This window comes from Littorina saxatilis, linkage group LG1, assembly GCF_037325665.1.
Source record: "Littorina saxatilis isolate snail1 linkage group LG1, US_GU_Lsax_2.0, whole genome shotgun sequence".
Lineage (NCBI taxonomy): Eukaryota > Metazoa > Mollusca > Gastropoda > Littorinimorpha > Littorinidae > Littorina > Littorina saxatilis.
This window is the reverse complement of record NC_090245.1, coordinates 109,808,458-109,834,223: the sequence shown is the minus strand read 5'-3', so window position 1 is coordinate 109,834,223 and position 25,766 is coordinate 109,808,458. Positions and strand designations below refer to the sequence as shown.

The 25,766-nt window shown below is 42.7% G+C and overlaps 1 protein-coding gene across 2 annotated transcripts in view; it reads right to left on the bottom strand.

Moving 5' to 3' along the window:
- Positions 1 to 918: 918 nt before the first annotated feature.
- Positions 919 to 25,766, bottom strand: part of LOC138949880 (conserved oligomeric Golgi complex subunit 1-like) — a 46,545-nt gene continuing 21,697 nt past the window's right edge. For both annotated transcript variants that reach the window (XM_070321667.1, XM_070321671.1), the window contains exons 15-28: positions 25,417 to 25,521; positions 24,699 to 24,793; positions 18,709 to 18,867; positions 16,757 to 16,936; positions 15,617 to 15,709; positions 15,177 to 15,281; positions 11,950 to 12,042; positions 10,933 to 11,026; positions 10,417 to 10,494; positions 9,486 to 9,562; positions 8,941 to 9,124; positions 8,472 to 8,603; positions 7,090 to 7,284; positions 919 to 3,528 (exon numbers count right to left, since the gene is read on the bottom strand). In XM_070321667.1, coding sequence (XP_070177768.1) covers positions 3,367 to 3,528; positions 7,090 to 7,284; positions 8,472 to 8,603; positions 8,941 to 9,124; positions 9,486 to 9,562; positions 10,417 to 10,494; positions 10,933 to 11,026; positions 11,950 to 12,042; positions 15,177 to 15,281; positions 15,617 to 15,709; positions 16,757 to 16,936; positions 18,709 to 18,867; positions 24,699 to 24,793; positions 25,417 to 25,521 — 1,752 coding nt within the window. In that variant the 3' untranslated portion in view covers positions 919 to 3,366. The remainder of the gene's footprint in view (positions 3,529 to 7,089; positions 7,285 to 8,471; positions 8,604 to 8,940; positions 9,125 to 9,485; positions 9,563 to 10,416; positions 10,495 to 10,932; positions 11,027 to 11,949; positions 12,043 to 15,176; positions 15,282 to 15,616; positions 15,710 to 16,756; positions 16,937 to 18,708; positions 18,868 to 24,698; positions 24,794 to 25,416; positions 25,522 to 25,766) is intronic.

The window sequence follows — 25,766 nt, the reverse complement described above, 5'->3', positions numbered from 1 at the left end:
TTATATGCCAAAGCAGCACCGCCCTGATATGGCCCTTCGTGGTCGGCTGGGCGTTAAGCAAACAAACAAACAAAAATGGGAATTAAAAATTGTAAAAAAGGCTGAAAATGTGTAAGTTATAACAAAGTCGACGGCGCGAAGCACCGATAGCCTTACTAGGGAGGTCCGGGGGCATGCACCCCGGGAATTGTTTCTCTCCAAAGAACCCAAATGGTGCTATTTGGTGTCATCTTAGCTCCAAGTTTGCCATTTAATTCAGTTTTTAGAACCATTTTTGCCTCCCCCATTTTTTTTCCGGCGGAAACTTCTGCTTTTTCGGCGGAACAAAAAACCAATTCGGCCGAAATTTGCCTTTCAGCGGACAATTCCCATGCCTGCAAGACACACACTGACATCAAGACACACACACTCATACCACCACTCACTCACACAGTCCATCTATCTCTCTCAAAGACACACACACTCATACCACCACTCACTCACACAGTCCATCTATCTCTCTCAAAGACACAAACTTACATAAAGACGCACACATGCACACATACCACCACACACATACCACCACACACATACCACCACACACATACCACCACACACATACCACCACACACATACCACCACACACATACCACCACACACATACCACCACACACATACCACCACACACATACCACCACACACATACCACCACACACATACCACCACACACATACCACCACACACATACCACCACACACATACCACCACACACATACCACCACACACATACCACCACACACATACCACCACACACATACCACCACACACATACCACCACACACATACCACCACACACATACCACCACACACATACCACCACACACATACCACCACACACACATACCACCACACACATACACAAAACACAGACACAAGATAAAGTTCTTGCCATTTTGTTTATATTGAACAGTTCTTCCCACATTTATGCACATTGTATTGACAACCATGATATGTACACTATTATAGACACAATCATACAAAATATTTGGTTACAATATGCTTCCATTTTGCAAAAATCTGAACCAAAATGTATGAACCATTAATTTTCCAAGATTACTGTTCAACTTGAAAAGGTTACAATACACGTAACACCAGCATAACAAATAAGAAAAGTTTCCACTGGAAATAAAAGAGGCAGGAAAAAAATGGACAAAAGGAAATACACTTGTTGGTATGTGCTGTGCTGCACAGTGCAAATGGTTGAAGACCCATTCCACCTAGCCAAAAAGTTTGCCTCACCGTCTCAGATCTGGTCAGGCATGCTCCACTTGGTCACATACCAAACATGAACAGCCTGGCTACTCTCTGTGCAGAGTGATATATTATTCACAATTAATTTCACACTGGTGCCTTTTTCGGACATTCATTCATCAAAATATTCCAATTCACCACAGCAAGCAGTTGAATGTTGGTATGTGACCAACTGGAGGGATGGTCTTATCCCATGTAACAGCCTGACCAGATCTGAGACGGTGAGGGGACTGTCCTCACGAGGCGTAGTGGGGCTTTAATATAACAAGTTACTGCTCTACTGTTGCGTATCAGTCGTCTTTTATCACAACTTTCACAGGAAATAGAATCAGCTGTATACACAAACTATTTCACAAGTCTCTCTCTGTCCCTCATTCATACCCGCATGGAAAACGACACTCCATCCTCATTCCATACATGTTTCCGTGTGATTCTACTGGTCCACTGAAAGCAGGCAAATGAGGGCATAGAAATATTGAAACTCCACTTCATAAATAAACGCATACTACAATCCAAATACCTGTGTTTGCGCTCTCTCTCTCTTTCCCCCTCTCTCTCTCTCTCTCTCTCTCTCTCTCTCTCTCTCTTTCCCCCTCTCTCTCTCTCTCTCTCTCTTTCCCTCTCTCTCTCACTCTCCCCTCAGTTTTGTTTCCTCTCAAACACAGTCATATATACCAGCAGCTGCATGTACACACACACAATTGACAAGAGTAACATCAATAAAAAGTCATCCCAATGTGCAACACCTTACACAATCTCAATGAGCTGAAAAACGTAAGATAATGTAACATATAATAAGTTATCACCAAGTGTAAGTTCCTCTGCATTAATCTTATGTAGCCCCCCTATGCCACCCAACAACATCAGACAATTGAAACAGATTAGAATAGTCCTTTCTTTTCAAGTCCATGTCAATTGAAACTGCAATAGCTTCCGGTTAAAAGCTCACTCTGCCTTGCGTAATCAGTTAGCCTCACTGTCTCTGACGTGGCCAGGCTTTAACATGAAAACAGACCATCCCTCCACTTTCTCACATACCAACAAGAAGGGCAAAGCCCATACGACTCACATGCTTGACCTTTACATGACCTTGACCTTCAGCTAAACCTAGCAATGACATCATACACTAAGAACTGCTTTACACATTTTTCCTACCAAAATACATGTGACCTTGACCCAAGGTCAAGGTCATCCAAGGTCATGCAACACAAAGCTGTTAATTCAAGACATAGGAAGTACAATGGTGCTTATTGGCTCTTTCTACCATGAGATATGGTCAATTTTAGTGGTTCACTACCTTATTTTGGTCACATTTCATAAGGGTCAAAGTGACCTTGACCTTGATCATATGTGACCAAATGTATCTCATGATGAAAGCATAACATGTGCCCCACATAATTTTTAAGTTTGAAACAGTTATCTTCCATAGTTCAGGGTCAAGGTCACTTCAAAATATGTATACAATCCAACTTTGAAGAGCTCCTGTGACCTTGACCTTGAAGCAAGGTAAACCAAACTGGTATCAAAAGATGGGGCTTACTTTGCCCTATATATCATATATAGGTGAGGTATTAAATCTCAAAAACTTCAGAGAAAATGGGAAAAATGTGAAAAATAGCTGTTTTTTAGACAACATTTATGGCCCCTGCGACGTTGACCTTGAAGCAAGGTCAAGATGCTATGTATGTTTTTTGGGGCCTTGTCATCATACACCATCTTGCCAAATTTGGTACTGATAGACTGAATAGTGTCCAAGAAATATCCAACGTTAAAGTTTTCCGGACGGACGGACGGACGCTGGGACGGATGGACGGACGGACGGACAACTCGGGTGAGTACATAGACTCACTTTTGCTTCGCATGTGAGTCAAAAATGGCTGGTCTTATCCCATGTAACAGCCTGACAAGATCTCAAACAGTGAGGCGTACTGTTTTCACGAGGCGGAGTGGGCCTTGAAGGGTAAGATTCACACCACTCAGTGAAAACACGGCCTCAAGGATTGAGCCCTCAGTGACAAGCAAAGAGCCACAGCGCTCTCACTCTTCACGACTCTCACTGTTCACGACTCTCACTGTTCATGACTTGCCGCCCATGTTAGAGAAGAGCCGAGAGCCCATGCTGCCGAGGCGATCCAGTTTGTCGTAGAAAGAGGCGGACAGGTCGCTCTGGGAGGAGATGGAGGGGAGGGTGGCCTCCACCGCTGAGGTCAGGGACGACGCTCCCCCCGCGTCTAGCGACTGAAACATCACACACGTCAACATCATCATACTGGGGAAGTGTACAGGGTCATGTCAAGGAACCAGCCATGGGAATTAAAAAAAGTAAAAAAGGCTGAAAATTTGTAAGTAATGGCAAAGTCGACGGCGCGAAGCGCCTAGCCCTGCTAGGGGGGTTCGGGGGCATGCCCCCCGGAATTTTTTTCTCTCCAAAGAACCCAAATGGTGCAATTTGGTGTCATCTAAGCTCCAAGTTTGCCATTAAATTCAGTTTTTAGAACCATTTTTTCCTCCTCCATTTATTTTTTTGGCGGACACTTTTGCTTTTTCGGAGGAATAAAAAATAAAATCGGCGGAAATTTGCCTTTCGGCGGACAATTCCCATGCCTGAGGAACATGTAAAATATGTAAAGGAACATGTAAAGGAACATGTCAATGATCATGTCAAAGAATATGTCAAAGGAAGACTGTGGTGAAATGAAGGATGCAAATTATCAGTTAGTGTTACAGACAGGATTTTATGATCAAAATCATCTAAAGATGTATACACATATGACTAAGTGCCAAAAGGTGCTCACAGAACAGAAGACGACTTTGTTTTACAATAAAAATGTTTCTAAAAACGTGTGTCTGCTGAAAATTGGTGTGTGTGTGGATGAATGTGCGAAGAGATAGTGGACATAATTTCGTGTGTCTGACTTGAACGGTTGTGAAGTTATCTTTGTTTAAAGTCAAAAATAACGCCAAAACCGGCCATCTGAAAAAGGACATCGTGATACCTCGTGTTTTGAATATGCCACAGAAAAATAACAAGAAGCACAAATGAATTGCATTTAGTTTGATTGAATGCCTGAAACATCGCTTTACAGACGAGACCAAACGTCAAATCTAAATCTCGAGAGAATCTTTTTTTTTCGATAACTGAATTTTAAGGTGTCGCACGCAAGATGTGTCGTCATCACGGCATACATTTTTCAATCGCAGATATTTACTAAATTTCTTTTTCAAAAACTCTGGAATTGATGTCGACACGTCAAGCGATAAGGGTGTATCAAACTGCTGTCTTTCAAGTAATCCAGCAAAGACTGCAGAACTTTTGAACAGCATTTTTGAAAACGATTTGAAAATTTCGTCATATCTTGCGTGCGACAAAATGTTCGGTAATTAACGGTTATTTTCTTTTAAAAACAAAATTTACATGTACAAAGATCTACTTCATCTACGGAACCACGTGACACATTCTGTGTTCAAAATTTGTGAAGAAATCACGAACCACGAATGCGCTATCAAGTGTTGAAATTATGTCGTCAACATCTTTTCAGATCTTGCGTGCGACACCATCTTGCGTTCAACATAAAATGTCACTACCTTATCGAGTTTAATGGGTAAAACTAACTATTTGTTGTCTTAGTTTAATCTTCTTAATTAAAAGCGTAATAAAACCGAACTTCCAAGATGAATTTTAATTGAGATTAGCGAAAGAGCGGGCACGCAAGTCGACCTTAAAGTAAAAGAATGATAACACGAGCGTTTGTCGTGTTGTCTTGCGTGCAACACATTGTCCAAAAAGGAAAATGTATATTTTTCTCAGACGTTTTTTAAGTTGAAACCTTGAAACTTCACACACATTTGGGGTTTAATCGCCCCCATGCATGGTAAAAGTCTTGTTGACCCTTGTCAGATTTCAAGGTCACGGCTGGGTCACATGTGGTTCAGAAAACGGATGAAACATATTTTTTCAGAGATTTTTGAAGCTAGAACCTTCAAACTTCAAACAACGCTTTTGCTTAATGATTGTTCAACATGGAGAATTCAAGGTTGATCCTTGAGAAATGTGAAGGTCATAGCAGGATCTCGCGTGGGTGAAAAAAAAAGGAAATTGTATTGAACTTCAATTTATATAAAACCAAAGTCTGGTTGATCTGTTTTAAGATTTAAGGTCAAATCTGTTATTTAAGGTCAAATCAAATAGAAATTTGTTGATGCTTAAATCTTTGAAACTTCCAACAGGTTTGAGGTTTGACAACTTCTGGACTTTGAAATCTGGTATGGTTGATCCTGGTAATATTAATTAGTCAAAACATCAAGATCAACAATTATAAAATAAGCACTTTCACCAATGTCAAGTGAGCAATAGCAGCAAACGTGAGTCTTATAAAGATTATCACTTTTTGTGTGACCTCAACTTGACCCCTCTGAATGCTCTCAATCATGGAAATTGACCACACTTTGATTATAACCAAACAACATCAAAACTTTGGAATGTGTGAAGTTTCAAAGGTGTTGCTTAAAAGGCGTTCGTGAAAATGACAATTGTATGTGTCTGACTTCAATGCGACCCCGCTGCGACCTTGACGTTTGATTTTATCAACCAGACTTTCATCATGTGTGAATGACTTCAAACACTATAAAACTAGTTGAAGAAATTGACAATTTTTCAAAGTTTAAGCTAGATGGCACTGCTCTGACATTGAAATTTGACAAACATTAACCAGGCGGTCACCTTTTTTAGAAAATATCCTTAAAGGATCTTTAACCTTACTGTGACCTTGGAATTTGATGAGGTTTAATTTAACTTGCGTAGTGTGCCAAGTTTCAAGGCCCTAGCTTCAAAAACATATGAGAAAACCTCATTGAAAAATGTATATGTTTGACCTCAACGCGACCCTGCTGTGACCTTGACTTTTTCAACCAGACTTTAATCGTGTGTGAACATTATACACTAGAACTGTGTGTATTTTCAAAGCTCGTGCTATAAACGCGCTGAATAAATTGAAAATATTCCACATTTGGACCAGATGTGACCCCGCTGTGACCTTGAACTTTGACAAAGATTAACCAGCAGGTCACTTTTAATGAGGTTTTATAAAAATGCTGAAAGTATGTGAAGTATGTGAAGTCTAACTGATCTAGTATTAAAACATGTAAGACGTGACAACGACAATTTTCCAGTTTGCAAAGGAAATTTAACCTCGCTGTGACCTTGAAATTCAATGTTGTTTAATGTGATGTGCACCATACCTGGAGGTCATTATACTTTGGTTGTGTGCCAAGTTTCAAAGCCCTAGCTTTAAAAACGTGCGAGATAACCTTAATGCTATGACTCAGTGCCGTTTTGAATGATATAACGAACAAAATTATCGTTATTTGTAAAATCATTTGGGTAAATTTATCTTTTCTTTTCGTAATTGGGTTCCAGCATCTGTTGTCTTAACAAAAATCACAATATCAGTCGTGTTTGTCAACTTTTATTTTTTAGCCCCTTTGTCCGCTTTTCGTGCGCACCTTTTGGCACTTAGTCATATACATACATGACAACCATATCATATCTCTCTTCCTCGACGGCAGAGTGTCAGACAAAAAGACACAGGGCTGTACATCCTCCCACCCCCCATATACACACACACACACTCACACGCAAAGAGCAGCTGAGGAAGAAAAAGAGATCGCTCTGAAATATCATGAAAACGTTTTACATCCCAGAAAGGTGCTGCATGCTTGAAACAATACAGATCCACTACAGTAAAAATAATAAGACCCCTTACATTTTACAAGTTTTTAAAGGGGGGTTCCAGTACTCACTCTGCTGATGGTCTGTGCCAGCACTGTCTGCTGTAGACTGGATCGACTGGGCTGGGACCCCAGGGGCAGCAGGGGGAAACGAGCCGTGCAGGTCGTCAACGGCAACACGTTGTGCTGCTCCTGCCCACCCATGGTCGGCCGACCGGAACTCAGCATGGCGTGACGGTCCGACATGGACAGCGCTCCCAGTAACACCTGACACAAGACAACATCTTTATTTCCAAGGGTTGTGGCATAAGCATACAAAACGAGCTTTTTTTCAACCAGCCCTCGCTCCGAGAGGGACTACTCTTATCATATATATTCAGCCATTCGCATGGGGGCAAAATAGATAGGGAAAAACAAAAACAATAGAAATATGTACAGAAGACTGTCTTTAAACAAATACACGTACTACACATTATTAATGTACACTGACAACAAATTACTGGGAAAAAACATGTACTTTTGAAAAATTGCGTCATCACAACTTGGAATTTCAGTATTATGAAACACAGTATTCTAGAGTCAAAAGGGAAAAGGTGGGAGATTTCTTTTACCATTTGGAATCAAATCGGACATAGACCTGACACCATATCTACTGTAACTACCGTCAAGACCAAGCAAAGTTTAACATCCTAACGGGCATCTAAATGTATCGGGGAGATGAATTGTGAATCCACTAACCTGGCCACAGAGTTACGTTTGTTTCTTTTTTATGCACGTCTATCTCTGTGTATCGGAATCTTTTCAACATAATTCTATACTTTACATGAACACCAAAATAAACCAAAGCAGTCCACACTAAACACTCCAGGCATGCAAGAGCTTATTCACTCACTACACCTGCAAACACTTTAGCTGTTTCAACTTTCTAAACACGCCTTGTCCCCCGACACTGTAAACCGCTCGACACCACAGACTGTGGAACCCTCCACTTCAAGACACTGTTGTCTCAGCTTTCTGTTCATAACCTCTGCAAATTTACCTGGCTTTTAAGACTGGACTCTCCTTCTTAAGACCGTTTTTTTCTCGTGATGAAATTCAAGTTTTACGCCCTCACGGCAAAGCCATTAGGGGCATGTTCCCGGGTTTTAACCCGACTTTACATGAGATACACAAGTGTATGCATGTTTAGGTGGTATCAGCCATCTGCACTTATGGCAGAATGACCGAGGTCGTTTACGTGCCACTGTGGTGGGAGATGGATACCGTCTCTGGGTCTGCACATAAGGTTGACCTGTGTCCGTCCCGGCCCGGATTCGAACCAGCGACCTTTCGATCACAAGTCCAGTGCTCTACCACCTGAGCTACCCGGGCCCCCCATTTTTTTCTCATGTTGACTCAGGGGCACACAACTCTTGGCCCCCTTCCACTGTACCAGCCAGCGGTCAGTTACTCACAGCACTGCGCTGCGTGGCCTTCATGATGTTGGACTGGATGTAGGGCGAGAAGACGTCAAGGTCAAAGGGGTCGACGTGACCCTCCAGACTTTCCACAATGGCCTGGCCCCGTCTCTGGCACGTCTTGCTGGCCTGGAATCACACCGTCCTTGTTAGCAGTTGTCACACACACACACACACACACACACAAACACACACACAGACTGACACACACAGACTGACACGCACACAAACAAACAGACGTACAAACAAACACACACACAGACAGACTGACACAGACATCTTGCTAGCCTGGAATCACTCACACACACAGGCATGTTGACACAAACTAAGGTAAGGCTTGAAACACTTCAAAACCAACTCATGCCCTTGTCTGTTTTAATTATCTCAAACCTGTATATCCTTGTTTTTCAGCAAGCAGCCATAGTAAACCTCTCACCTCTGCAAGCAGCCATGATAAACCTCTTACCTCTGTGTCGTCTCTCCAGGGAATCATGTGCACCATGTACTTGACGTTCAACACACACTGCAGCGCCTCCTGTTGACTCAGGGGCACACAACTCTTGGCCCCCTTCCCTCGACTGGCCAGAAGACTTTCGTACGCTCCCAGCATGCCTTGCAACACTTGCGTCAAGACGTCTTTCACCACAGACCTTGGACAGAGAGGGATGTGATAAATACAAGTGATTCTATAGTAAGTGTACACAAACAATCCACATTTCTCAGACAAGATAAAGTTCTCATATATCTTATGTTAACCAGGACAACTGATACAAGGGTACCTTTGCAACAGACTACAAATACAAAGTAAAAGAAAACCAAATCTACAGACAGACTACACATGCACATAAACACACATGTGTGGAAGATATTAATTTAAAACGCGTAGACTCAGGCAAAGAAACACACAGGTTCCTACTTTAAAGAGTTGTTTAGAAGTGGGTTTTTTATGTGCAATACAAAATAGACAGTTTGAAGACAATGTGAAATGGTCATTTAATTCTATCCACTCACCTTGGGAAAGCATGCGCACCAACTTTGTTGAATCTTTGACAAATCTGGAACAAGGTTGCATGCACGTACCACGAAGCCTGAAATCAAACAAACCAACTTTGTTGAATCTTTGACAAATCTAGAACAAGGTTACAAGCACGTACCACGAAGCCTGAAATCAAACATAGCCCAAAACAGTCACAACAACATTCAGCTATTTCTGTTTCAAAACTTGCATCCATTAAGTGTGTTGTCTGGGCTAGATTTGTGTAATCAAGTTTATCTGTTGTAACTGAGCTGACCTACGATGACGGTTGTAACTGAGCTGACCTACGATGACGGTTGTAACTGAGCTGACCTACGATGACGGTTGTAACTTTGATGAGGAATAAGATGACAGTTTTACTTGCAGCCACCTACATTAACATATGCAATAACAATAAAAACAATAACAACACTTTATTGTCAATTAAAATTAGTATATTAAAACAGAAAGTTTCTTCAACGCCTCCACCTGCCTGTTAACCGTTTAAGACGCACATCTTAATAAGAAATATTTGGACATAGTACTGCAAACTTGTTCCACAAATAAACAACATGCAAACAAAATGTGTGTTGTACAAATTGTCATTGTACTCAAAACCCAAGATATTGCCTTTTGACAAGGAACACAGGGAATACAGGTGATAAGGAAGGTCCTTTTCCCCTCCCCTAATGAAAAATCCAGATGTAAATTGATGCCATGTGGTGATCTTAACAATGACCCCTGGAGCTTTACACATGCTGTAAAATCTGCCAAGTGGCGAAAACATCTCAAGCCTGGCTGTGTGTGTGTTTGTGTGTGTGTGTGTGTGTGTGTGTGTGTGTGTGTGTGTGCGTGTGTGCGTGTGAGTGTGTTGCGGGGGGGGGGGGGGGGGGGGGGGGGGGCGGGGGATACGCTGAACAACATTACCTGCATGGGCACTTGTATCTTTGAGGACAGTTTCCTCCCCTCCTCTGTCTCCTCCATGATCTCTGTTTCCTCCCATCTCTGACACGACACACAACGCATTGCAGTACACACAGTGTGCAAGTCATGCAAAGTTCACCTACAGTCAAACTTGTCTGCAACCACCAGCCAAGGGACCAGACAGACGTGGTCGCTACAGACAGGTGGTTGCCATGGAAAGGTCAATTATATACAAACAAATGGACTGTGATTGTTTGGGCTGATTGTTATCCAGAGTTGGTTGCTGGGGCAGGTTCCACTGTACAACCAAGAGACCGGTATTTCTCATGTATAGAAAATAGCCAAGAAATGATCATTAAAGCATTCTCCACAGAGGTCTCAGGTTGAATAGAAAGTACTTTCTTTCACACACACACACACACACACACACACACACACACACACACACACACACACACACACACACACACAGTATCTCTCTCATGTGCACTGACAAGAATACATGTAGGACTAACTTACCGTAGCTTTCTCTATGATGGTGTGGTAGCGAGTGTCAGTGACGTACTCAGTGAAGACAGTCGTGATTTGGGACACCGTGTGATCCACCCAGATCCTGAAAGTAGAAATCACGCCACTTGCACATCCACTTTTCATTAGTAATTATTCACAGATTGGTCTTGTAATGAATATATTTTATATAGTGATTTAGCTTCACATTTAATTTCCTGTTGGAGGTGAACAAAGTACTGTTACTGTGAAGCAGCAAGATGCTATTGAAACATTGAAACAATTGTTACCTACTGCACGAAACTCTAGAATTAAACAGTCAAACAGGAGTGATTTGGGGCTATATAAATAGGCTTATAAAAACTGCTATGTGAACGCAAAAGTTTGCAAGAGCATACCAGGTGACCACAACAGCCAGACCCCATCACTAACAGCTACTCCACATCTCACGGGTTGTGCTGTCTACCGACGTACCAGAAACGCATAGCTATTATAAATAGCTCACGCTCAAGACAGGCAGACAACTCTGTAAATGCAGAGCAGCTGCCATGAAAGGGGGACTACTGTGTCAGCAGGTCACACAATGAACGAGTACAAGTGACCACAGACCTGTAAGACTTGGTGCAACACTGGTCAAGATGCTACATAACAGTGTTATTGACCACAGACCTGTAAGACTTGGTGCAACACTGGTCAAGATGCTACATAACAGTGTTATTGACCACAGACCTGTAAGACTTGGTGCGACACTGGTCAAGATGCTACATAACAGTGTTATTGACCACAGACCTGTGAGACTTGGTGCGACACTGGTCAAGATGCTACATAACAGTGTTATTGACCACAGACCTGTAAGACTTGGTGCAACACTGGTCAAGATGCTACATAACAGTGTTATTGACCACAGACCTGTAAGACTTGGTGCGACACTGGTCAAGATGCTACATAACAGTGTTATTGACCACAGACCTGTAAGACTTGGTGCGACACTGGTCAAGATGCTACATAACAGTGTTATTGACCACAGACCTGTGAGACTTGGTGCGACACTGGTCAAGCTTGGTCAAGACGGCCTGCCACTCCGGGGCGTCCTGTGCTTTCTGCTGGCTCCGAGTCTTGCGACTGGAAGACAAATCACACTGGTGACTGACACACATGCATGTATATTGGGAATTCAAAAACAGACAGACAAAATCAGGAAACCAAAAAACGATAAACTGGTAATACACAATAAATGAATAAATAGTTATACAAATAAATAAATTAAGTAGATGTGCAACGCCAAGGCACTGCATACCCCAGCGAAAGACAAACCCCTCTCTCTCTCTCTCTCTCTCTCTCTCTCTCTCTCTCTCTCTCTCTTTATCTCTTATACAAACAGACACACACCCACACAAACACACACACACACACACACACATGTACATACGCACGCATGTACGCACGCACACACCCACAGACACACACACACACACACATTGACTCACACAAATCTCATACACACAATACACACACACATACGCACATACACGGTTGGCCTAGTGGTAAGGCGTCCGCCCCGTGATCGGGAGGTCGTGGGTTAGAACCCAGGCCGGGTTTGTTTGTTTGACTTTAAAATTGGCAATCTAGTGGGTGCTCCGCCTGGCGGCTGGCATTATGGGGTTAGTGCATGCTAGGACTGGTTGGTCCGGTGTCAGAATAATGTGACTGTGTGAGACATGAAGCCTGTGCTGCAACTTCTGCCTTTTGTGTGGCGCACGTTATATCTCAAAGCAGCACCGCCCTGATAATTATGGAAACAAACAAACAAATACGCACATAGACAGACGGACACACACACCTTTACAAACAAACACATATACACACTCATACACACACAAACATACACACAAACTCATGCACACACACATTCACACACACACACACACACTCCGGTTGGTCCAGTGTCAGAATAATGTGACTGGGTGAGACATGAAGCCTGTGCTGCGACTTCTGTCTTGTGTGTGGCGCACGTTATATGTCAAAGCAGCACCGCCCTGATATGGCCCTTCGTGGAAGGCTGGGCGTTAAGCAAACAAACAAACAAACACCCACACACACACACACACACACACACACTGTACATACGCACGCACACACACACACACACACACACACACACACACATTGACTGACACAAATCTCATACACACATAACACACACTTATACGCACATAGACCGGCACGGTTGGCCTAGTGGTAAGGCGTCCGCCCCGTGATCGGGAGGTCGTGGGTTCGAACCCCGGCCGGGTCATACCTAAGACTTTAAAATTGGCAATCTAGTGGCTGCTCCGCCTGGCGTCTGGCATTATGGGGTTAGTGCTAGGACTGGTTGGTCCGGTGTCAGAATAATGTGACTGGGTGAGACATGAAGCCTGTGCTGCGACTTCTGTCTTGTGTGAGGCGCACGTTATATGTCGAAGCAGCACCGCCCTGATATAGCCCTTCGTGGTCGGCTGGGCGTTGAGCAAACAAACAAACAAATACGCACATAGACAGTCGGACACACACACCTTTACAAACAAACACATATACACACTCATACACACACAAACATACACACAAACTCATGCACACACATTCACACACACACACACACACACACACACACACACTCTCTCTCTCAAACACACACACACACACACACACACACACACACACCAAGTCACACACACTGTGACACACATACACACACTCACTCACACGCACTCACTCACTCTCTAACAAAAAACTTCATACACACAAAACACACACCCATACGCACATATGGACAGACGGACATGCACACCTTTACAAACAAACACACATACACGCACACACATACACTTATGCACACACACACACTTACACACACACGAGTACAGACTCATGCACGCGTGCGCACGCACACACACACACAAATACACACACACCACACACATACGAGTACAGACTCATGCACGCGTGCGCGCACACACACACACACACACACACACACACACACACACACACACACACACACACACACACACACACAGTAACACTAACACATGTGCACAAAATGAACACAAACACACACACTGCGCGAGAGAGAAAGACTACAGGGAGGCATGACGTCATGATGCATTAATTGACGTCAAAGACTTTCGACCGTGACGTATTCTTCTTACGCAAGCTTTATCCATAGACTTGGAAACTACGGAATTTCTACCCGTCCAAAGCGGCCTGGGGTGGCGTTTGCTGAAAAAATGGGGGCGCCTATTTTACCCACCGTATTTTTGTTAGTATGGTCCCCATTTTTGGTGAACTTCCATATCCAACTGTAGCACGTAGCCGGGCACAACGAATCCTTCTTTATCATGTATTATTCGGTGTGCACATTTCTCAAATCGATTACAGTATAGCGTTCACGGGATACCTCCAGCTTCGCTGGGATAACTATGTAAGTGCATAAATAAGAAAAGAAAGAATACAAAGAAAGAAAGAAAGAAAGAAAGAAAGAAAGAAAGAAAGAAAGAAGTGTCGACTGATCCAAGGATTGATCTTAATGACTTGCCCTTTCCACAAACACACATACACAGACACAGCATGATAACTAGACGATGTTCACAAATAACTCTGTTAGGTTTGTATAGGTTATACGGCCAAACAAAAATATATATTGGTTTAGGGTAACGTGACCAAAACAAAAATAGAATTGATAGGTCGGCTTTTTTTTTAAAAAAAAAAATTTTTTTAATTTAGTCGATTTTAAAGGAGGTTACTTCCCTTAGTCTCGGTATGGTTCGCAAAATTTGCCAAAAGCTGAGTTTTTTTTTGAGAAATAAAAAAATAGTTTTAGGGTTGGCAGGAAAAAATAGTGTCGGTCGGGTTACCCTAAACCAACATATATTTTTGTTTGGCCTGAAGGAGAGAATACTCTCACTCTTATTGAGGCAAACTTTAACACACAACATTATATGCCAGTCACTAGCGAGGGGTGTGTCTGAAAAAAGGCGACCACGAGCACCTGTGGAAAGTTTGCCTCAATGAAAGCAAGAGCATTCACTCTTGCACCACCCATACAATCCCGACAAGAGTTATTTCCCGAGTTTGTCTATTAGAATGACAGACATTAAAACATATAACCCCTAGCCAATTGAATCATTACAAACAATGTCTCCAGTTAAAGTTTGTATGTCTGTGAAAGATCTGTGCAATGCGTGTTTCACTGAACGCTCAACAATAATCAAACTCACCCCGACATGTCATGTCGCTGATGCTCAGTCACTCCCATGATGCACTTCTGTAGATGCGGAGTGAGCTCACACAGCGCTGAACATGTGCGTGCCACCAACAAGATTCTGAAAGCAGAACAACAAGATGCCAATCACAACACCAAGATGGTGCGGGTTTGCACATTGACTGTAGACACTCTCTAACCAAAAGCTTTTTAAGATTCGCAATATTTACAACAGTCAACATACACACAAACTCTGTCTCTCTCTTCCCTCACCCCCTCACCCCACAATAACTACCAACCAAATAACATCCATAGAACTGAAGCAAAAAGAAGCAACCCCACGGACTGACCAATCAATCAAGCAGCCAACCAACCAATCAAGAGATGGGGTGGGTGGGGAAGGGTGGGGGGGGGGGACACAGAAAAAGAAAGGTAGAAAGAGTGCGGTGAACTGACTTGTGCTCGGTGCTGGCCTGCGTGTCAAGGTCAGGGATTTCCTTCAGCGACTTTTCCCACAGCGCCACCTGTTCCTTCATGTAGTCCACAATGCTGAAACAATTAATAATCATTTGAACATGGGAATTTTCTTTTTTGAGCTATGTGATGTCAGATGCTATCAAATCTCATACTCAGATGGTTGGCAGACACAACAAAATATTCCTGTATGCGTTCAATCGTAAACAAGAAGGGCAAAGCCCATACGACTCACATGCTTTACACATTTTTCCTACCAAAATACATGTGACCTTGACCCAAGGTCAAGGTCATCCAAGGTCATGCAACACAAAGCTGTTAATTCAAGACATAGGAAGTACAATGGTGCTTATTGGCTCTTTCTACCATGAGATATGGTCACTTTTAGTGGTTCACTACCTTATTTTGGTCACATTTCATAAGGGTCAAAGTGACCTTGACCTTGATCATATGTGACCAAATGTGTCTCATGATGAAAGCATAACATGTGCCCCACATAATTTTTAAGTTTGAAACAGTTATCTTCCATAGTTCAGGGTCAAGGTCACTTCAAAATATGTATACAATCCAACTTTGAAGAGCTCCTGTGACCTTGACCTTGAAGCAAGGTAAACCAAACTGGTATCAAAAGATGGGGCTTACTTTGCCCTATATATCATATATAGGTGAGGTATTGAATCTCAAAAACTTCAGAGAAAATGGGAAAAATGTGAAAAATAGCTGTTTTTTAGGCAACATTTATGGCCCCTGCGACCATGACCTTGAAGCAAGGTCAAGATGCTATGTATGTTTTTTGGGGCCTTGTCATCATACACCATCTTGCCAAATTTGGTACTGATAGACTGAATAGTGTCCAAGAAATATCCAACGTTAAAGTTTTTCGGACGGACGGACGGACGGACGGACGGACGACTCGGGTGAGTACATAGACTCACTTTTGCTTCGCATGTGAGTCAAAAATGTGTCTGTCCCTTACATTTTGGGGGCCCAAAAAAGTTGCCACTACAATGGACCAATACATCAATGTTATTTGTATTATTGACCAAAATAGGATATTTGACACAGATCTCCACAGTCATTATTCACCTCGACCGCGCTCGGAGGAACTTATAGTGTACGTACTCTGTGACAGCCTTGGAGCAGGCCACCTGACAGAAGAGCAGGATGTCGGCCGTGCTGGCGTAGCGGTCAAAGGGTCCGGTCTCCATGGCAACGGCCAGTGCAGCATCCTTGGGGGGCGTGAGGTAGGACTGGTTGTCCTCCAGCAGTGACCGCAGCTTGCCGTCCATACTCTGACACAGGCTGTGGACATACAGGCAGAGTTTAGTCGTTACTTATTCCACCTGCTGCTTCTTTCAATCTGTAAACGAGAAGGGGTGTATATTCACGATAATCACCCAACAACAAAAGGTTATTCACCTAGCAACCAGTCAGAATCTGACATTGTTCATTAGTTGATCAGCAATAGTTTTTGAGGACTTCTTTTTAGTGACTGAAAAGTTTTGAACGATCAAATGAAGCTTGCATTTTTCAGTATCGGCTAACTGGGACCATTGTTTTGTATCCACTGAGACTCAGTGTGTAACCTCTACGTATTCCTCTGGCAGTGCCTCCAACATGAGACAGCAATATGCTTCTTTCTTTGTCAGTGAGGCGTGATTGCAAGTTGCAGGCAACATGGAGGGCAACATGTCTGACTATTACAGTGTTGGGGCCAAGAATGAATGAAGTGACCTAAAGGTGGTAAGTCAAACTAACATCCAGCCAATGCAACCCATGTAAGTTGACTAACTAGTTCAATCAATCAATCAATATGAGGCTTATATCGCGCGTATTCCGTGGGTATTTTTTATTTATTTATTTTTTATTTTATTTTATGCAATTTATATCGCGCACATATTCAAGGCGCAGGGATTTATTTATGCCGTGTGAGATGGAATTTGTTTTACACAATACATCACGCATTCACATCGGCCAGCAGATCGCAGCCATTTCGGCGCATATCCTACTTTTCACCGCCTATTATTCCAAGTCACACGGGTATTTTGGTGGACATTTTTATCTATGCCCATACAATTTTGCCAGGAAAGACCCTTTTGTCAATCGTGGGATCTTTAACGTGCACACCCCAATGTAGTGTACACGAAGGGACCTCGGTTTTTCGTCTCATCCGAAAGACTAGCACTTGAACCCTCCACCTAGGTTAGGAAAGGGGGGAGAAAATTGCTAACGCCCTGACCCAGGGTCGAACTCGCAACCTCTCGCTTCCGAGCGCAAGTACGTTACCACTCGGCCACCCAGTCCATGAGTTTAACTCATTCGAGGCGCGTCGGAACTGGAATTCCGACATCTGTGTTTAGCGTTGGCTGCGTGCCGGCACTTGAGTTCCGACGGATATCACGAATTTTTAACGGTGTAAACGGTCCTGCTGACCAAGGGAAACAACCCCTGCAATGAACTTCTATCTGTCTACAGTGGTACCATTCACTGTAAACAGTTCCTTCCCTTAAATTGTTGGGATTAATAAAAATTTTGTTGACGGTGTGCGACCCACGTGTTTTGACTTTTCCAAGATGGCGGATCGTTCTGCTGAGACGTAGTAACTTGAAAAGAGTGCTAGAACGTGTTATTCAGTACGGTTCTGATCTTGACCTCAGTGATGATGATAGTGGAGATGATATTTTAGATTCTGGTGACGATTTTGTGCCAATGGACGATCATTTGGGTGATGATTCGGGCAATGCAAGTGTCGATCATGACATTGTGTATGATGAACCCATGACGTAGAAAGTTTTTTTGTTTTGCTTCAAATTGGATATTTTGCGTGGATATGAAGACAACAAAAGGTATGTACTTTCAAATGTTTCATATATTTTCTAAAAGAGTAAGTTTCAAACTTTGCAAAAACATAAGGTATGTAAGGTTATCTTGTGTTGTTGATTTTTAATATTTTTTTCAAAATGGCTCTAAATCGCGCGTTGGCAGGGAACACAGGGGAAATTTAGCTGCGCCTCGAATGAGTTAACGTCCTCTAACAACCAATCACTGACCTATAACAGGGCCACTTGACTGACCTCTGAACAGCTGGCGTGAAGGCTCGTGCCTTGAAGACCAGTCCCCCGCTCTGAGCCACGGGTCTGCTGGCTGCTGGTTGCCACACGCAGCTCATCTGGACATCACCCACTGCCTCTGACCACAGGAACTGACCTAGATCCACTTCATGCACCATGGAGCTGTAGGGGACACAAACACAACACTGAACTTGGTATAAACGCAACTTGTGTTTTTTACGCGGCACACCACTTTGGAAACACACTGTAGAAACACATAATATTCAAGTAAACCTTTTTCAGACACCAACAAGACTCAAGATTTTACCATCCTTATCAAAATGAGGAAAATTACCAGGGTTTTTTCAACATAAAATATATTTCAAACCTTGAACTCAAAAAAGAGGATTGTGCATCCTCACAGGCACCCAAGGTTCAAGGTTCAAGGTTCAAGGTTCAAGGTTCAAGGTTCAAGGTTTTATTTCGGCTTTAGGCCCATATAGGGCATTTAAGCAAACACAAATACACAATTAAGTCACACGCACAATGAGAGTGCACGCAGGCACAGCAAACAGTGTATCTAATTAAACACCAAAAGAAAAACATAACACACTAACAAAAAGAAACCACATCTTCATCAACTAGAGCTCTACCTCACAAAGAGAAAAAACAAACTAAACAAAAAACCAAACAGACAGAACCAACAGAGTAAGAACCACAACAAAACACAACGAAACACGTAAATCATCTAGCGAAAATAACTCATAATAACACTAACAAACTTAGCCAACTTAACCAACTTATTTTTTGATTTTACATTCATTAAAGCATTATATTTTATAACATTTGCATGATGTTGAAAATAATTTCTAATATACTTCTTTCGTTCTTTCACGACACTCTCATATTGACAATTAAACAAAAAGTGGAATTCATCTCCTATCTCACCACTTCCACACAGCTTACACACTCTTTCATCCCTTGGGATATTAAAAAAACGTTCCTGGTGAATAGGTAGCTTATGATTACTTAACCTAAATTTTAATAATTTTTCTCTCAGGGACCCAGTCAAACACATTAAATATTGTTCTAAGCAAAACTCATTCTTATACAAACAATAATTATAACAAACGCTATTGTCATCATTTTCACGAGTTTTCATTCACAAACACCTGGGAAATAAATCTCATGTTCCCCATGCAATAAATCGAGGTGGTGAATGGGTTTGAGCTTTCAGGTGAAACGTGGATTGTCAAAGTAAAAGCCAATCAGGCTGATTGTTTGATGTGTGGAACCATCGCAGCTTTGGATTTGTGTTTCCGAGGACAACGATTGTAAGCATTCACTCTCAAAGACCCAATCAATGTTGATAATTACCGCGGCGACTCATGGTCAATTTGCAACTTATCTCTGTAATCGCAAAATCCACAACGAAAAGTCATAAACACTTAAAAAGAAAAGAAATATGCTCAACACTTACTGAACTCACAGGTATGATCGCAGCTCTGTACATTTTCAAACTGGAAGAATAGCGTCAACAAGCTACGTTTGACGTCACATACAAGGTTGACGTGTTATCTCGAGCTACTGTGACGATGCTTTGTGGCCCGGAGTTGGATTCTAAAAATTCGTCTCCCTGTGGGTTATTGTGCATTTTGTTGCACAACCAAAATGATGACAAAAACGATGTTTGGTGGCTTGTCGTCAGACCAGCATTTTGTTGTTGGTCCTCGGGGAGCATATCGCCTTTTGTCTCATATCTATCAACCGCGGCCTTCGGCCTTGGTCGATAAAGATAAAACAAAAGACGATATGGTCCCCTTGGACCAACAAAAAAGCTGGTCTGTCAACAAGCCACCAAACATCTTATATTGTTGGCAGATTCACTTTTCCAGCATTGCAAATATTGGTCTCGCAGTCTTTGTTTTACAAGGCTCTTGAAGACATTTACTGTAAACGGCTGGGCAAACCACAAATCTGAAAACCCTAACTGGTTTAATAATGAAAAAACATAAAACAGCCAAGGCAGCTTTATATGTGAAATCTGAAATAAATTCAAATATAACTTTAACATCAGACAAGAAATCTTTGAAGTACCATTTTATAGATCAAGCATCAACCGATACCAATGCACCAATAATCTACATTGGGCTTCTAATTTAATTGGATACTGTCCTAACTCTCCAAAAACCATACACGATGGGGTAGACTTATTCACTCTTAAAATCATTTTTAAATAGCGCAACTGAATTTTGATACTAAGTCAAGTTTTTCATGTCCCCAAACCTCACAGCCATGCATATAATGATATTGGACATACACACTTTTCAAATAACTCTAACTGCATATCCAGTGGTAAATTCAACTTACTTTCTCAATGGTGCAAGCATTGCCCTATTTGACAAAATACATTGTCTTTGTTGTGCTTTCTGAAATTTATTATTATAATTAAACAATATACCAAGATAAACATAATCCCATACGACACAAACTTCATTTCCACAAAACACAAAACTGGGTACATTTCTTGCTTTACCTCGGGAAAAAATCACCACTTTTGTTTTGTCAACATTTATATTAAGGCCCCAAACATCGCAATAAACACTCAAAACATCAAGAGCTTTTTGCATCGCATCCACAAGACGTCAAGTCCACATTGTTTGGTTAGTCATATATGATACTGACACCCAGTGACCCATGACACAGGCACCCATCCACAAGGACGTCAAGTCCACTTTGTTTGATTAGTCATAACATGATACTGACACCCAGTGACCCATGACACCCATCCACAAGGACGTCAAGTCCACTTTGTTTGGTTAGTCATAACATGATACTGACACCCAGTGACCCATGACACCCATCTACAAGGACGTCAAGTCCACTTTGTTTGGTTAGTCATAACATGATACTGACACCCAGTGACCCATGACACCCATCTACAAGGACGTCAAGTCCACTTTGTTTGGTTAGTCATAACATGATACTGACACCCAGTGACCCATGACACCCATCTACAAGGATGTCAAGTCCACTTTGTTTGGTTAGTCATAACATGATACTGACACCCAGTGACCCATGACACCCATCTACAAGGATGTCAAGTCCACTTTGTTTGGTTAGTCATAACATGATACTGACACCCAGTGACCCATGACACCCATCTACAAGGATGTCAAGTCCACTTTGTTTGGTTAGTCATAACATGATACTGACACCCAGTGACCCATGACACAGGCACCCATCCACAAGGATGTCAAGTCCACTTTGTTTGGTTAGTCATAACATGATACTGACACCCAGTGACCCATGACACCCATCCACAAGGATGTCAAGTCCACTTTGTTTGGTTAGTCATAACATGATACTGACACCCAGTGACCCATGACACCCATCTACAAGGATGTCAAGTCCACTTTGTTTGGTTAGTCATAACATGATACTGACACCCAGTGACCCATGACACCCATCTACAAGGATGTCAAGTCCACTTTGTTTGGTTAGTCATAACATGATACTGACACCCAGTGACCCATGACACCCATCTACAAGGACGTCAAGTCCACTTTGTTTGGTTAGTCATAACATGATACTGACACCCAGTGACCCATGACACCCATCCACAAGGATGTCAAGTCCACTTTGTTTGGTTAGTCATAACATGATACTGACACCCAGTGACCCATGACACAGGCACCCATCCACAAGGATGTCAAGTCCACTTTGTTTGGTTAGTCATAACATGATACTGACACCCAGTGACCCATGACACCCATCTACAAGGATGTCAAGTCCACTTTGTTTGGTTAGTCATAACATGATACTGACACCCAGTGACCCATGACACCCATCCACAAGGATGTCAAGTCCACTTTGTTTGGTTAGTCATAACATGATACTGACACCCAGTGACCCATGACACCCATCCACAAGGATGTCAAGTCCACTTTGTTTGGTTAGTCATAACATGATACTGACACCCAGTGACCCATGACACCCATCCACAAGGATGTCAAGTCCACTTTGTTTGGTTAGTCATAACATGATACTGACACCCAGTGACCCATGACACCCATCTACAAGGATGTCAAGTCCACTTTTGTCACGGTTTTGTGACATTGATTGAGGAAGAAACTCTCTGAAGGGTGCCTTTCCGAAATTGCATGCAAAGCGCCTGTGCTTATCGCAACTGTTAAATGGTTTTGTGCTGACTAGAAAAGCACGAGAATCTCGTTTTAACTCCACGCCTGGGCTGGGTGTGAGGTGTAATATTGTGTACAGGGTTTTCACCTGATAAATTCTGCTGGCTTGGCAAGTCAAGGTAAATTGCGCTATACTTTTGACGATAGCTGATTGGTTGCTGGAGTCACGTGATGTTTTTGAGCAGCTAGGGGAGACACGATGTGACTGCCCATTAGGCATATGCTTTGACGCGACAAGGTCGTGGGTTCTCGTTTAGGAGTTGATGGCTTTCAACACGTGGTGATATTTTATGTCAACGTGCCTGCTCTGCGTTGTACAGGAGGGCTCTTAAAACAACAAAGAATTGACCGCCTTGTCGGCACAAGATTTTTGACGACGAGGTCGTCAAGTATTACTCGACTGAGATTTGAAGGATTTCAACGCGTTGGAAGACTGATTAGGTCGACGCGCTTCTTTCATCAGTGCAGTACGGAGAAGGCTTAGTACGAGGGTTTTGGCTACAAATTCGCCGACGGACGATAGGCCATACACGGAAGCGGTTTCGTTTAAGGAGAGCTACACATTCATAAGCTGTTTGAGGTAATAAATTGTTATTAAACGCTGTTGACGAGTCAATGTTTGTGGGATGGAATACTCTCTGTTGTTCACTCCAGGATAGCGCATAATATGCTCTTTTGTGGCGCTAAAAGTATAATCTGTATATGGTTTTTGCAGATATGGAGAGAAGGAGGGAAAATAGCTGATTTGTTGTTTTAAAAGTTCGTTTGTGCAGGTCCACGTGCTCTATGAAATATGTGAAGGTGACATGTTTAAAGGTGGAGTGTGAAGGGTTGCGTGGCATGTTTAGTGCACCGATGCTTTCTGTTGCAGCTTTCTGCCTATTCCTATTGTATCTTACCATTTATGGTCATTTACGGGGAGTGCTGGGGTAACCGGAGAGGCTGTCATGGTCTGCAGGGATCTACCGGCAGGCAGTGACGTCACCTACAGGACCACCCGTTACCTTCAGCGTCTAAGTGAGGCGCCTGATTTCTCCACTGTTCGCTGCTTCGCTCCGCGCCAACCGGCACTACAGTCAGCGGAGCAGTTGTGGAGATAGACTATTCACGGGTCGCCCACTTCGTGGCAGAAAGTTAAGTGTACCATGTCATTGCGCCTTTCACCACTAAGTCATCTTGCGTATCGATGATTATATTTGAGTGGTGACAAGCGCTTAGAACTGTACCCACGGAATACGCGCTATATAAGCTTCATATTGATTGAACGTGGGGGTGTGACACCTGCATAAACCAGTGCTTTTTGCACAACAGCTACTTTTCCTTATCTTACACGAGTTCAGCATGTTATTATTATTTAATAAACTTTAACTGGCACTTTTGTCAGTTACTCTTTTTACGTCTTGGACGTAAAACAACTCTTGAAGTGAAGTATTGAGGGAGGTGGCGAGATCGTATATAAACAGGCGTCTGAAATTCATATTTGTTGTTGATTCTATCTTTTTTGTGTGACTGCGAGAGTGGATCGTGGTGTGGTTAGTCAGTTAGCAGTAATTGACCGTTCATAATAATCTTCATTTATCTATGAAACGTGACAACTTTGTTTGGTTAGTCATAAAATGATACTGACACCCAGTGACCCATGACACCCATCTACAAGGATGTCAAGTCCACTTTGTTTGGTTAGTCATAAAATGATACTGACACCCAGTGACCCATGACACCCATCTACAAGGACGTCAAGTCCACTTTGTTTGGTTAGTCATAACATGATACTGACACCCTTGACTTGAAGTATGGATCAGAAAGCCCTACCTGTCGTTAAGGTCGGAGGCCAGCTCCATCATGACCTTGGAGATGCTGCGGGTGGTGACCTCTGCCATGCTGTCCAGCTGGAACTGGATCAATGCCTGTACATATGGTGAAGACTACTCAACTCCGGCATATAAAAAGGGAAGTAAGCGGTCTAAATGCTTCCCAACACCTGAGAGAACAACAAGCAGATCTTCAAACACAACTCTGCCTCATGTCTTTCACATGTTCAACTCGGGTCGAGATTTGATCAGCAGACAAATGGTCGTTTGGCTGACTCATCACCATATCAATCAGTCCTTGGCTGACTCATTACAAATGTGCAACAAGTTGATTGGTTGAACACTGTTAGCCATGAGGACTGGCCATTTTATATTCTTATACATCACTGACAAATGCTTAACCAACAAGTGGGTGTTGTTTACAAACAAGCTTGAATGATATGTTGTTCTCTATCTATTTATTTATCCCAAGCGCCAAACAGCCCAGTGTAAAGTTGTTGGCCTTCCGTGTACGTGGGAGTTCCAGCCCATGAACGAAGAAGAAGAAGAAGAACAAGAAGAAGAGGAAGATTGATTTATTCATTCATTTTCTACAAGTATCACAGACTGCAAGCTAACCTTTGCTGTAAGAACCCCTCACTCTTCACACCTAACTTTCAGAGATCCATGGAGATCTCCGAACAGACGAAGTAGCTACACTGTGTGAACACTCGACTGACCTTGACCCTGTCAAGGAAAAGCGGCTGCAGAAAGTGCGGCCAGACCAGCAGGGGTTTGTTGATCACCTGGTTACACACCGCACTCCACTGCGCCATGTCACCGCTCTGTGGAAGACACAGGGCAAATCATTTGCAGTGGAAGACACAGGGCAAATCATGTACAGTGGAAGACACAGGGCAAATCATGTACAGTGGAAGACACAGGGCAAATCATTTACAGTGGAAGACACAGGGCAAATCATTTACAGTGGAAGACACAGGGCAAATCATTTACAGTGGAAGACACAGGGCAAATCATTTACAGTGGAAGACACAGGGCAAATCATTTACAGTGGAAGACACAGGGCAAA